The sequence below is a fragment of the Phyllostomus hastatus genome, unplaced genomic scaffold (genome assembly GCF_019186645.2).
Source record: "Phyllostomus hastatus isolate PE091 unplaced genomic scaffold, TTU_PhHast_1.1 phas_contig_62, whole genome shotgun sequence".
Lineage (NCBI taxonomy): Eukaryota > Metazoa > Chordata > Mammalia > Chiroptera > Phyllostomidae > Phyllostomus > Phyllostomus hastatus.
The window spans coordinates 15,139,771-15,155,440 of NW_025333921.1; the positions used below are offsets into that span (position 1 = coordinate 15,139,771).

The window sequence follows — 15,670 nt, forward strand, 5'->3', positions numbered from 1 at the left end:
GAAAAAATGTTATTTTTGTATATTTTATTATAACCTCATTGAAAGTTACAGACTTGCTTTAATTTCATCTAAAATTACATAAAACCATTTTATTCTCAACACATGAGGGGCTGCTATTAGAAAAAAAGTAATACATAAACGGTACCCAATTATAGGTGCCAAACTTTGATGGACACTTCAAAGGGCCCATATGCACATCTGTATTTTCTTATCCAAGCTCTTCCGAGTGTGGCACTGGTATAGTAGTTAAGAGCACAGAGGAGCCATTCTACCTGGGGTCAAGTTCTGGCTCTGCCACTCCCTCTTTGTGAAACCCCTCATGATAGATCACTCTGCGCCTCAATAGCCTCACTTATGAAGTGGGGATAATAATAACACCTACCACATCTATTCCATGTCTTTATTAAATGCAAGTAAAGTGCACAGAGAGGCTTCTGGCACCTTGCTGGAATTATGAAATGTTAGGTACTAATAGGTTCACTACTAACATTAAACTATCTTCAAATGTGGAAAAGATAGAGGCCATCATACTAGATAATTCTTTAGCTTATAAAACTGTGTTTCTAAATAATCTTCAGAATTCAGTCACATAAATAAAATTACAATTTTTATTTTTTTAAATGTATCAAGGCATAGCTCACTTGCAATAAAGTACACAAATACTCAGCGTACAGTGCAATGAAGTGTTGCGTATCTCTACTTTGTGCAATCCCAACCCTGATCAAGATGTCCATTTCCAGCACCATCACAACTTCTTCCTGCACATACTCGTCAGTAACCCCTTGCCAGAGACAGCCTCTATTCTAATGGCCATTACCATGGATTAGTTTTGTCTAATTCTGAACTTCACAAAAGTATAATCATGTATTGTATACTCTTTGTGTCTGATTTCTTCCATGCGACATTATGTCTGTGAGATTCATCCATGTTTTTACATTCTTTTTCAAAGCTATACACTTATTTTTTTTTATATTTACAAAGAAAAAAATTATTGATTAGTCATGGAGGAATCCAAGAAGGGAGTAGGTGGAAGTTGCACTTAGCTCCTCCCATGACCATATCAAAATTACAATTAAATTATGGAACAATAAACCTGAATAACCATTGCAAGACTATCTGAACAGAAGACCTATAACTAAGCATTTGCCAAAGAAACTACATAGAGATTGGTGGGGGGCTGGAGACATGAAATGGGCTGGCCCTGTACCTAGCCCATTGGGTGTGGTGGTGGTGAATCAGGAGGGATGTCTCAGCTGCAAAGGTTCCCCCTGAAGAGCAAGAGGCCTCCCCAGCCGGGACCACCAGTGCCAGGAAGAGGAGCCCACAAAACATCTGGCTGTGAAAATCAGTGAAGTTCCATCCACCAGGGTGAGATGGAAGGCTGCTGGAAACCCAGGCATCTCTTGCAGGGCCAGTGCACAAATGCTCACTTCCAGGCACTCACCTTGGGCTCCAGCAGTCATACAGAGAGAGACTAATTTGTGTGGCTTCAGGGTAAGGGCTGGAGGGACTGCCACCCATGTCTTTAGTGTTGAGTTCTCCTCCTGCCCAGCCCAAGGCTGCTACCTTTCCTGGGTTGGACCCCCCCCAAACATGGCATCAGCCTGGTGAGCTAATGCCATGTTTGGGGACTCCTCTAGCTCCATCTTGACGACTCCCTCCGGCCCCACCCTGCCCAGCTTGCCTACCACCTAAGGCTCTGTCTGCTGCAACCAGCCTGGGCTTGCATGCAATCTGTCAAAAAACTCTCAAGAAATTTCAATCAAGCTCTGGGAGTGCTGAGACACAGAGGGAGAAACTGAGTCACATCACTTCAAGGCAAAGGCCACCTTTCTTTTGTTGAGCCCTCCTTCTACCCAGCCAAATCTTAATCTGCATTTGCCTGTGAACTCTACTAGCGCCAACCTATCAACACCTTGAGATCCCACTGCAAAGGTCCACAGGTCCCAGGCAGGTGATGGCTGGCCTTGATGTGCCCTGAGACTTATATTGAGTGGCCTCAGATCCAGCAAACTGCAAAATCTGAATCTGTTTCAATCTGGTGAATACTACTTGCACCACCCAGGTGACTCACTGAGAAATGCCTCACCCAACTTGAGTACCACCCTAGGCTCTTTCAGTGGTTGGGCCTTGCAGATAGCCAACAGGCGGCAGAAGGTCTTAGAGTACCAGTACCTTGTGCCTTTTGCTGACCTGATCCAGGCCTGGTACTGGTGGCAGCTAGCCTCAGTTCACAGCTCAGCACCTTCCACATGCACCCAGGCCCAGCATAAGCAGCTACCAACCGTGGACCACTTTGTAACTCCTAACAAGTAGCCCCAGGCTTGGTCACAGACAGCATCTGATATTAATCTGCACTGGAGTTCTTCCCCAAAGGCCCCCAGGACCAACACACCACGTGATGACTCCAGACACTGCTGTGGCAAACTCCATTCCGTGGGGTCAGCCCCATGTAACAGCTCGTACACTGTCGTCATGACCAATTCTCATAGCCAGCCAGCCCTCAGGAGGGTCAACCACCACCCACGAATGTGCCAACAGCAACCAATACTCAGCTACACAGTAGGAAACACATGACCAGCGTACCTCAAGCACCTGGATCAGGTGATCAGAAAGACTAGGTCACCGGAGCCCACAGCATACCTACTACATAAGGCCAACCTGCCAAGACTGGGAACCATAACAGATCTACCTGATACATAGAAACAAACACAGAGAGGCAGGAAAAATGGGGAGGCAAATAAACATGTCCCAAATGGAAAACAAGAAATCTCCAAAGGAAGAACTAAATAAAATGGAGGCAGGGCTACCAGACAGAGAGTTCAAAACAATGGTTATAAGGATGGTCAAAAAACTCAGAGAAAACTTCAACAAAAAGATAGATAACAGGCATAAAAAAGGGCACAGAAACCATAAAAAAAGAACCAGTTGGAATGGAGAATACAATAACCAAAATAAAGACGACACTAGAAGGAATCAACAGCAGAACAGATTAAGCAGAGGATTTAAAATACATGGGAGTGGAAAACACCCACTCGGAGCAGTAAAACAGTAAAACAAAAAGTTTTAAAAATGAGAGAAATAAAGACAGTTTAAGGGCTCTTGGGACAACATCGAGCACAACAGCATCTGCATCACAGGGATACCAGAAAGAAAAGAGAGAGAACAAGGGATTAAGAACTTATTTGAAGAAATAATGATTCAAAATTTCCCAAACCTGGTGGAAAAAAACACACGCACACAAGAACAAGAAAGCACACAGGATCCCAAACAAGATGAACTAAAAGAGGACCACAGCAACACACACCATAATTAAAATGACAAAGGTTAAAAACAAAGAGAGAATCTTAAAAGCAACAATAGAAAGACAGTTAGTTATCTACAAGAGAGCACCCATAAGACTGTCAGCTGGTTTCTCAACAAAAAATTTTCAGGCTAGAAGAAATGGGCACAAAATTCAAAGTGATGAAAAGCAGGGACCTACAGCCAAGTCTACTTTAACCAAGGCTATGATTTAAAATTGAAGGTAAGATAAAGTGTTTCACAGACAAGAAGAGCTAAAGGAGTTCATAATCACCAAAACAGCATTAGAAGAAATGTTAAAAGTACTTAAGAATAAAAAGGAAAAAATAACATAAATATGGATAATAAAATGTCAACAACTACATACCTAACAATAATCACTTTAAATGCAAATGGCTAAATCCTCCAATCAAGTAACATAGGACAGCTGAACTGATACAAAAGCAAGACCCATATATATGCTGTCTATAAGAAACCCACTCCAAATCAAAAGACACACACAGAATGAAAGTAAAGGATAGAAAAAGATATTTCATGCAAATAGAAACAAAGAAAGTGGGGGTCACAATACTTATATCAGACAAAATAGACTTTAAACAAAGGCAATAGTAAGAGACAAAGATGGATATTACATAAACAATAAAGGAATCAATCCAACGAGAATAAACTCTTGTAAACATTCATGCATACAACAAAGGAGCACCTAAATGTGTAAAGCAAATCTTCATGAACATAAAGGGAGAGACTGACAGTAGTACAGTTATAGTAGGGGACTTTCATACCCCATTGACATCAATGCATAGTTCTTCCTGACAAAAAATATCAACAAGAAAACAGCAGCCTTAAATGACACATTAGAACAGATGGATTTAATTGATATTTTTGGAGCATTTCATTCCCTTGCAGCAGAGTACACATTCTTTTCAAGTGCACATAGAACATTTTTCAGGATAAACCAGAAACTAGGCCACAATACAAGTCTCAATAAATTAAGAAGAATAAAATCAAATCAAGCATCTTCTCTGACCACAATGGTATGAAGCTAGAAATCAATTAAAAGAAAAAACTGAAAACACACAAACACACGGAGACTAAGTAACATGTTACCGAATAATGAATGGGTCAACAATGAAATCAAAGAAGTCAAAAGATACTTTGAAAAACAAATGAAAATGAACACACAACACAAAATCTATGGGACACAGTGAAAGCAGTCCTGAGAGGGGAGTTCATTGCAATGTAGGTCTACCTCAAGAAACAAAAAAAATGTCAAATTAACAATTTACTCTTACATCTAAAGAAACTAGGAAAAGAACAACAAACAAAGCCAAAGGGAGTAGAAGCAAGAAAATAATAAAGATCAAAGTGGAAATAAAATAGAGTCTAAAAAAAAACACAAGAGATTAATGAAACCAGGAACTGGTTTTTGAAAAGATAAACAAGACTGATAAACCTTTAGCAAGACTCATCAAGAAAAAAGGATGGAGAACCCAAATAAATAAAATCAGAAATAAGAACAAGTTACAACTGATACCACAGAAATATAAAGGATTATAAGAAGATACTATGAATAACTATATGCCCACAAACTGGACAATCTGGAAGAAATGGATAAATTCTAAGAAACATACAATCTTTCAAGATTGAATCAAGAAGAAACAGAAAATCTGAACAGACTAATTACAGCAAACACAATCAAAGCAGTAATCAAAAAACTCCCAACAAGCAAAAGTCCTGGACTGAATGTAAACTTCACAGGTGAGTTTACCAAACATAAAAAGGAACTCACACCTACCCTTCTTAAACTATTAAAAAACTTCAAGAGAAAGAAAAGCTCCTGAGCTCATTTTATGAGGCCAATATTATCCTGATTCTAAAACAAAACAAACACATTATAAAAAATCATTATAAGCCAACATCCCTTATGAACATTGATGCAAAAATCCTCAACAATATATTAGCAAACTGAAACCAGCAATACATTAAAAAGATCATACACCACGATCAAGTGAGATTTATTTGTGGGATGCACAGATGATTCAATAACTGTAAATCAATTGTGATATACCACATTACCAAAATAATGAAAATCATGGTATCAATAAATGCAGAAAAAGAATTTGACAAAATCTAGCATGTATTTATGACAAAAGTGCTCAACAAAGTGGGATAAGAGGGACTATACCTCAACATAAGACCATATATGACAAACACACAGTTAACATCATACTCAATGGGGAAAAGCTAAAAATATTTTCCTTAAGATCAGGAACAAGAGATGTCCACTTTCACCACTTTTATTCAACATAGTATTGAAAGTCCTCACCACAGCAATCAGACAAGAAAAAGAAATAAAAGACACCCAATTGGGAAAACAGAAGTAAAACTGTCATTATTTGCACATGACATTATACTATATAGAGAGAACCCTAAAGATTCCACCAGAAAACTACTAAAACTGATAAATTATTTAGTAAAGTAGCAAGATACAAAATAAACATTTAGAAGTTGACTGCACTTTTATTCACCGATAATGATCAGAAAGAAAAAATAAAAAACAATCCCATTTATGGTTGAATCAAAAAAAAACCTAGGAGTAAAGTTAACCAAAGATGTAAAAGACATGTACTTGAACATTACAAGCCACTGAAGAAAGAAACTGAATAAAATACAAGTAAATGGATGTATATACCATGTTCATGATAGGAAGAATTAACATCATTAAAATGGACTATTCAAAGCAATCTGTAGATTTAACGCAATCCCTATCAAAATACCAATGGCATTTTTCACAGAACTAGGACAGCTCAAAATTTTATATGAAACCAGAGAAGATCCTAAATAGCCACAGAACCTTGAAAAAGAATAACACCTGGCTGGCGTAGCTCAGTGGATTGAGCACAGGCTGCGAACCAAAGTGTCGCAGGTTTGATTCCCAGTCAGGGTACATGCCTGGGTTGCAGGCCACGGCCCCCAGCAACTGCACATTGATGTTTCTCTCTCTCTCTTTCTCCCTCCCTTCCCTCTCTAAAAATAAATAAATAAAATCTTAAAAAAAAAAGAATAACAAAGTAGAAGGTGTCATGCAACCTAATATCAAACTACACTACAAGGCCACAGTAATCAAAACAGCATGGTACTGGCATAAAAAGGGACACATAGATCAATGGAACAGAATAGAGAGCCCAGAAATAAACCCACATGCACGTGGTCAATTAATATATGGCAAAAAAGACAAGAACACACAATGGGTAAAGACAGTCTTATTCAATAAGTGGTGTTCAGAATATTGGACAGATACATGCCAAAAAAAGAAAAAAACAAAAAAAGAAACTAGACTATCTTCATACACCACACGCAAGAATAAACTCAAATGGATTAAAGACTTAAATGCAAGACTCAAAAGCATAAAACTCCTAGAAGAAAACACAGGCAATAAACTCTCTGACATTTCTCTTAGCAGTATTTTTTTCTGATATATCTTCCCAGGCAAGGGAAACCAAAAAAATAATAATAGTAAAGAAATGGGACTACATTACACTAAAAAGGTTTTACCCAGCAAAGGAAACTATCGATAAAATAAAAAGACAACCAACTGAATGGAAGAAAATATTTGCCAATGATATATCAGGTAAGGGGTTAATATCGAAAATTGATAAAGAATTCATACAACTCAGCCCTGGCTGGCGTAGCTCAGTGGATTGAGCACAGGCTGCGAACCAAAGTGTCACAGGTTCGATTCCCAGTCAGGGTACATGCCTGGGTTGCAGGTCATGACACCCAGCAACCGCACATTGATGTTTCTCTCTCTTTCTACCTCCCTCCCTTCCCTGTCTAAAAGTAAATAAATAAATAAATAAATCTTTAAAAAAAAAGAATTCATACAACTCAACACCAAAGACATACACAATCCAATTAAAAAATGGGCAGAGGACCTGAATAGACATTTCTCCAAAGAGGACACACAGATGGCCAATAGACATATGAAAAGGACAGCAACATCAGTAGAGAAATGCACAAACTAAAACTATGAGATACTACTTTATGACTGTCAGAATGCTTATCATCAATAATTCAACAAACAAGTGTTGGCAAGGATACAAAGAAAAGGGAATCTTCATGCACTGTTGGTGAGAATGACGACTGGTACAGCCACTATGGAAAACAGCATGCAGAAATTAAAAACAGAACTATTTTATGACCCAGTGACTCCACTTCTGAGTATATGTCCAAAGGCACCCCAAACACTAATTTGAAAAGATATATGCACCCCTATGTTCATTGTGTGTTATTTACAATAGCCATGATATGGAAGCAACCAATCAGTAGATGAGCGGATCAAGAAGATGTAGTACATACGTACAATGGAATATAACTAATAATGTAACAAAGAATAAAATTTCACCATCTGTAACAATGTGGATGGAACCAGAGGGTATTGTGCTAAGTGAACTATGTCAGAGAAAGACAAATACCAAATCATTTCACTTATCTGTGGAATCTAAAGAGCAAAATAAAAGAACATGAACTAGAAATAGAGTCACAGATACAGAGAACAAACTCATTGTTCCAGAGAGGAAGGGGGTTGGGACGCTGAGGGGAAAGGCAAAGAGATAAGAACCAACTGGTAGTAACAAAACAGTCATGGGGATATAAAGCACAGCATAGGGAATACAGTCAGTAATACTGTAAAAACCGTGTATGGTGCCAGGTGGGTACTTAAATTATCATAGGGACCACTTCGTAAATTATACAATTGTCTAACAACTATGCTATATACCTGAAACTGATATAAAGTAATATTGAGTGTGAACTGTAACTGAAAATCAAAATTTAAAAAATTACTTTTGTTATGTACTTTAGAGGAACTGTATTTTTCAGACCATAAGACACACCTAGGTTTTAGAGGAGGAAAATAGGAAAAAAAATTTTGAAGCAAAAAATGTGGTAAAACATTTAATAACATAAATAACATAATATTTCACCAATGTAAATATAAACACAACTCAACAGCAACATTTATGACCATTATTCGTCCCAAATGGGGGGGAGGTATGTCTTATGGTCCGAATAATACGGTATATTCCCCAATAAGGATAAAGAATGACACTGAATAATCCACCCTCTTCAGTGATCCCCAGTGATGAATGACATTTATAAAACACATATTATGTCCTTGCACAATGAATCTATGCAGTTAAAAGTCAGGAGAGTGGTCACCCTTGGCACAGAGAGCATGAGTACTGACAGGAGACAAGTGTGAGGAGCTTTGGATACTGATAGTGCTGTTTCTTGACTGGGTATGTTCAATTTGTGAAAATTTTTCAACTAATACTCTTGAGCATGTGTACTTTTTAATATTTCAATGCAATTTTTTTTAGAAAAACATAGCCTTGGAGAAACTAGAAGTTAATTGATCCAAACAAAGATGAGTATATGATCTGAGCCTTCTTAACACCCTATTCTTCATCAAACCATGTGTTCTACTTAATCTAGGTAGGTACGAAATTTCTCCTGAGACAATCCTGGAAATACCACTATTCATTGATATAATGCCTTGTTATTACTGCCATCATAATCATTGCAAATTTACAGGTAAAAAAAACTTTTTTAAATGGTAAGAATGGACAATGAGGAAGGTTGGGGATGAGAAACTGGAACTAAACTAAATGTCAGTTACATGCTAGTCAATATCAATTATCTCCTTTATCCTTTACAACAACTTGGGGGAAAGGCACAATAACTCCGATTTTGCAAAAGGTAACAAGCTCAGAAATTTTAAATAAAAAACTGCCCAAGGTCAATGTACTTAAACTAAAGAAAAGAATGATAACACAAATTCACATCTGACTCCAAGCCCTTTAACACTACCCATTATGAGTTATATGAAATAATTTATGTAAGCTTTCTATACCTCAAAATATTTATATCTATTTTTCAGAGCCTCAATAGTTCTCAAACTTTCTTCATGTTGCTTTTCTTTAGCCGCCAAAAGGGACTTCAGCTTTTCTTTCTGAAGTAGAAAGGAATAAATACAGAACAAAATCACACTGTGCTTAAAATTGAGTTCAAAATGTTTTAGGAAACGAGAGTTCGAATTACTTTGAGGGCTGCAGTTAACAAAATCTCTAGCATAGTGGATTTTTAACTATTAGCAGAGTTAAAAATTTCTTTAAATATACTAATAAAATATATAATATATACAAACAATATTATGAAAAACTCAAAATTTCTGTTTGTCTTAAATATTTTCATATATTTTATTTAAAATGTTTAGAATTGTACATCTTTTCATGAAAAACATCACAGAAACTGAGATATTCTCAGAGGTGATAACAACAAAATATCAACGGTAATCCATGCCACTATATTCAAAATGCTCTTTTACAGTCACATGTAAGTTTTTTTTCCCTTTGAGCGATAACCAGAAATAGAATCCTGGTCTCCATCTCAATTCAAGATTTAAACCTCTACTGAAATATCATCAATTTGCATAACATTTCACAGCTTTAAAGTAGAACTTATCATCCTACCTCATTTTCCAGATCATCAGCAACCATTACTTCCTAAATTGAAAAAAAGAAAAAAGACATGCATTTTCATTCCTGGAAGTTCATTTTAAAAGTCTTAAGCATGGCAAATATCCTTTAAAAAGACCAGCAAGTATCTTTAAGAGTGGGAACCAGAATGCCCCACTCTTCATGTCCACCCGATTCTGCTGAGTTGTCATTCCTTCTTCTCACTCTCCAGGTTCAGAAGCACCTTTGATTCTTCTGGAAACCCATCAATTATCACCCCCTACCTGCTCTTCCTCCTCACATTTCTGTCTGCCCCTTCCTCCTAATCCTACAGTCCCAACTATAATTAAGTCCTTTGTTACTGCTACATACCAACATTATTTTCTGTTCTTGTGAAGGGGTGATCCCCCTCCAAACAGAATTTATTTATAAAAAATTGTGTATTTATTCTTACATGTTTAAACTTCCATCACCTTCAAAGTACTCTTCATTTTATGCAATACACCTATCGAGACTTTTTTCCATTGCTCAAAACAGGTTTTGAACTCATCAATTTTGATGCCTTTTTAGTGCTTCTGCTGTTTTTTTGTTTAATCTCTTCCATATCAGCAAAACGTTTCCCTTTAAGGACTTTTTTCATCCGGGGAAACAACAAAAAAAATTGCTTGGGCAATCAGGTGAACAGAGAGGATGGGGCATGGGGGTCATGCTGTTTTTGGTCAAAAACTGCTGAACACTCAGTGAGGTGTGGGCAGGTTCTTGTAAATCACTCATCATGAAATAGGAAAATGTGTTGAAAGAGTCTTCAAAAAAATTGACTCAAGCTAAACGCAGCCTATCACAACAACACCAGCTGGCACACTGGTACAGATGGGTTCCTAGAACACTCACCTAGTGGGAGAAGCCTGTACTACAAGGGGCCCATCCTCCGAAGATAATTCTGCTTTTATTGGGTTCCCCCTCATATATCAAACATTAAAAGCTTCATGTAAAGGTCTCAGTGAGACAGAACTTCCCTCAGAGCAATGACCAAATTTTAGCTTTTTAAGCACATAGTATCTGACTTGATTTGACAGGTGGTTATTAACAATTTATTATTAATGGTAATTACTGATAGCAAAATAGTTTGGATTTTTTAATATGCAGATTATTTACCTCATTTAGCTGTAGTTGTAAACCATTGACTTTATCCAATAATATTCTCTGTTCTTGCTGAATTTTTCTCAACCTGTCTTTCAAATCTCCGTTTTCAAGCTCCAATTCCTTAAATAGTAAAGATAACAAGTGCTAGGTAGACCAACCTTAAAAGACCAATTCTTATAAAAGAAAATTTTTTAAAGTTTGCAATCATATAATGATATATATGTATATAAAAGAGCTTTAACATAAAGATATAATTTCAATGACTTTCAAATGATATAAATCCATAGATTGGAAATAAAAAAGAAAATTATAGTCTTATGATATCAGTGAATACAAGTACATACAAGACAGCAAACCATCATGATTCTAATAAAAAGTAAAAGGATCATCTATCTAGAAATGGAAAATAGCAGAAGAATATGCCATTTTAACTTAACACCTCTCAAATTTACAAGACTATTCTAATTCTTTTGTTAAACTAATCATCACTTCAGTGCTATGAAAAAAAATGTTTAAGTCTCCAATTTAAGGCTATATATTTCAGTTTCTTAATACTACACAGTACACTATAAAACTCAAATAAAATACTTTTGCTTTAGCATATGGAAAACAGCTATTCAATTTATATTTTAATGGTACTTCAGTCATAAGATAAACTATTTAATTATGGGATCTTCTTCTAATATAACCCACATAACAATTACTTTTTGAACCCTTTCACAAATATAAAAGGTAAAAAGTGCTGTGTGTTTAACAAAATTATTTTTCTGAATCAAAATAAAACTACTCTCAGAAAAAGTTCAGATTTTATTTTACTTACATTAACAAGCATCGTTTTATCATTATAATTAATTATGTACAATGAATAGCAATTTATTATTTATGGCCCAAAGGGATACTTTTAAATGAACAAAAAGTCGTGTAAAGTTGTTAAATTATTTGCTTCCTAATATGCACTAAAACAACACTTTGTGTAAGATAATACTGACCCAAACATGCATATCGAAAGTAAATTCTTTCTGAAGGGACTGGATAAGAAAACGGAGGCACAAAACGCAACAAGCCACCTTTGCTTCCCCTGCTCATTTCCTCCACAGTTTTGCTCCCTCTCTTTTCCCCCTACCCCACTACCAAAAAACAAAAACAAAAACAAAAAACACTGGAATTCTTTGCAAAAAAGATGATAATATTTTTTTTACCTGAATGCTTTGATGTTCCCTCTGATTTGACTTCATATTTACATCATCTAGCATGTGTGTCAAATTTCGCTTTGGTAAAACAAAAGAGAGCAGAGGTTAGCAAGTATGAGAATACAGAAATATACATTGTCCTCAACAGGCAATAAACCCAATTAGTGATTTTTCAGTTTATCCAACATTAACTTTTGGTGTACATAACACAAGGTAGCAATGTTTGTTTCCATTTAAAACTCCAAATGGAAATCATATTTAAGGATATTGATTTTAAATAATCAAGTATAACTTATTTCAAAATGCTAAAAAGAAACGCAACTTAAAATACTTATTGTTAAGGATTTGTTTTAACCAAAGTAACCAAATTCTGAAAGACAGAATTTGTACTAGACAGAAAACTAAAGTTGTGCCATAAGGCATCATCAACCATTCCCAAAGGAAGAATTTAGTCTTTAAAACAAGGAGGAGGGGAGATACATGTTGAAAGAAAAATATGGAAATTATTTCTTTCTTTGAGCACTGATGAAATAAAATACCAAGGGGTTGCGGTAAGGGACAGACAATCCTCTGACCAGAGCTATATAAAGGATCTCTCAAGACTTGGTTGGGTATGTGTTGTCTAGTACACTTACTGCTTTGGAACCTTATTCCAGCTTAGAGATCTGCTTTAATAAAAACAGAATTATTAAACAAGAGAGCAAACAACCTTTTTTCACCCAGACTGACCTTTAAATCTACACAATAATTTAGAAAGCTATTTCTTTCTTCCTATTTGAAAGCAAAAAAAAAAAAAGAAAGAAAGAAAAAGCAGCTACTGTTTTAATTCTCCAAGATAATAATTTTTTAGGTTTTGTATTATTTGTCAAGTTTCATTTAACCAAGTGTTTAACGAGTTTGAATTTAGAATTCGAGGGGCAAGTTCCCATTAAGAAGATATTCTGTATCTACAATATGGCCCAAACTATATTTCTAGCCTCTCTCCTTCTACCAAAGGATTGTTCTTATGTGGAATCTGACCAGTCTCACACTACTTTCACACCTCTTCCTTTTTTGCAGAGGGTCCCTCATAATCTGGCACTGGGTTACCAGTCCCATCACTTCTCCTGCCCCACGAAGTGCATCTCTCTCCTGCCACTGTGGCCTTGTTAAACATGCTCCCTCACAGGAGCGTGCACTTCCCTTTCCTCTCTCATAAGGCATCTCCCACAGATGCCCGTGGCTTCCTTCTCACTTCCTTCAGATCTCTGCTCCAATGTCACACCCTGGGAGAGGCCTTTGCTGACCACACAATCTAGAACAACTTCTTGTCCTCTCCCTCTTCATTTCCTAATCCTGTTCACTGTTCTTCAAAGATTCTGCTATAATCTTAATTAAGTATTCATCTACCTGCTGAACATCTCTCTCACTAGTTTGGGAGTTAGTTCCATCACTTCAATGACTCAGAAACTTTGAACACTAAGATCTCCCCAGTAGCTAGAACAGTAATTGGCATATAATAGGTGCTCTACAGATATCTGTGAAGCAAACTGAGTAAGCTTTATTTTTTAAACTATAATGTAGTCTTCTTAACAGGAATTATATGTCCTTTAGTACTAGAAAATATCCTAGTTACAGAATATATTTTAATGTTTTTAATAAATAATGGAAACAAGTGAGTTTTACAGTTTCTAGCAGAATATTAACTCCATGTATTCTTTTAAATAACACTAAGCAGAATACCATTCCCATATTGATATTCAATAATAGTTCCTTAAATATCTATATGTTTTAGAAATTATTTTTCTCTGACTCCATGTGAGATGGCTGGTATAGACACAATAGTGTCTGTTTTATTTCACTCCACCCCCCACTTAAATTATCTGAGGAACGAGAGAGGAGGTTCAAACAGTTGCTCCGGATGGAAAAGCAAAATGACAGCAGATATGATCCATGCATAAATGTATTACTTAATTCTGACAGATTAAAATGGAAAATATGCTTTAATATAGCTTTCAGGTGTAAGGTGAAAGGTGGAGAAATGATGCAGAATGATGATCAGAACTGCTCAGAAAGTACCTGATTACTTTCTCTTCAGGGTTTGGAAGTGCTCAGATTCCTTTTGCTAGAGAAAAGCTGAAAGCCTGGAAGGAAACAGCCACAGAAGAGGAAGCTGCCTACACTAGCTTGTGGCAAGATGGACAGAGTGCAGTAAACCAACCCCTGTAACTTGAAGAAATTGGGGAATATAAGACATTTACTGAGACTAGATCACAAAATCTGGGTTAAATGGTGACTTGATAATAAAATTAGTGCAAGGCATAAACTATTTCATGTATTGTGGGTTTTTTTTTTTTGTAAAGAAAGTCCTCATTAAATTAAACACACACAGAAAAAAAAGGGAATCAAAACATTAACAGTGGTATTGAAATCACAATACATAATCAATTTTGAGTTCTGTTTTCTTCATTTCTTATTGTGTAGGAATAATTTTCCCATAACAGTAAATATCTGATCTGTTATTAAGGAAGAATAGGAAAACCAGTCCATGACTTGCCAGGCCAAAATTCATTATTCAAGAATCTCAACAAGGTGCAATATCTCATACTGGAAAGGGCTGGATGTTCAAGGTTGGCAATCAGGAGGCTATTTCTCATTGGATACATTCACTGCAGTAAAAATCCATTGGCTTAGGCTGAGCAACAGCATTTAGATAAAGCCTCCAGATCTTAATACCTAGGTTCTACATGGGCACAATTAACTGAGCAGAGAGAGGAGCATTCATTTAAACTCAGTTATGTATAATCATTAACCACATTTATTAAGTACTTTACTTAAATTGAATAATACGAAGGTCTGTCCAGAAAAAAGGTCCAGCCATTGTTAATATAATGAGAATGGTTTGTACGACATGGATGTAACCTGGCAGCCAAGGAGAGTGGACTGGGATGCACATGTGTGAACAATGATGACTTCACTGTACTAGTCAGTGGGGGCAGTAGACGCCAATGAGTGAGCATGTGTACTGTGTGGTCATCCCATTCAAAATGACTGAGCAAGTAGAGCAATTAATCTGCATCAAATTTTATGTTAAAATTGAACATTCCTCCATGGAAACTATTAGGATGATTCAGAAGGTCATAGCTATGGGTAACTGATGACTGGCAGCTTCATCATGACAACACATCTGCTCATACACCACGTCTTGTTCAGAAATTTTTGGCAAAACATCAAATCATCCAGGTGACTCAGTCCCCCGACAGCCCAAGTTTGGCACCCTGTGACTTCTGGCTTTTCCCAAAACTAAAATCACCTTTGAAAGGGAAGAGATTTCAGACCAGCAATAAGATTCAGGAAAATACAACAGGGCAGCTGATGGCAATTGAGAGAATGGTATGAGGTCCCAAGCTGCCTACTTTGAAGGCGGCTGTGGCATCATTGCCCTATGTTCAATGTTTCTTGTATCTTGTATGTTCTTCAATAAATGTCTATTTTTCAAATTACATGGCTGGATACCTTCTGGGCAGACCTTAAACA

At 36.5% G+C, this 15,670-nt stretch overlaps 1 protein-coding gene across 3 annotated transcripts in view; it reads right to left on the reverse strand.

Annotated features, from left to right (window-relative positions):
* UACA (uveal autoantigen with coiled-coil domains and ankyrin repeats) overlaps nucleotides 1-15,670 on the reverse strand; it is a 93,997-nt gene that overhangs the window by 14,644 nt on the left and 63,683 nt on the right. For all 3 annotated transcript variants that reach the window (XM_045848516.1, XM_045848518.1, XM_045848517.1), the window contains exons 10-13: nucleotides 12,164-12,232; nucleotides 10,977-11,084; nucleotides 9,837-9,869; nucleotides 9,218-9,316 (exon numbers count right to left, since the gene is read on the reverse strand). In XM_045848516.1, the coding sequence (XP_045704472.1) occupies nucleotides 9,218-9,316; nucleotides 9,837-9,869; nucleotides 10,977-11,084; nucleotides 12,164-12,232 (309 nt within the window). The remainder of the gene's footprint in view (nucleotides 1-9,217; nucleotides 9,317-9,836; nucleotides 9,870-10,976; nucleotides 11,085-12,163; nucleotides 12,233-15,670) is intronic.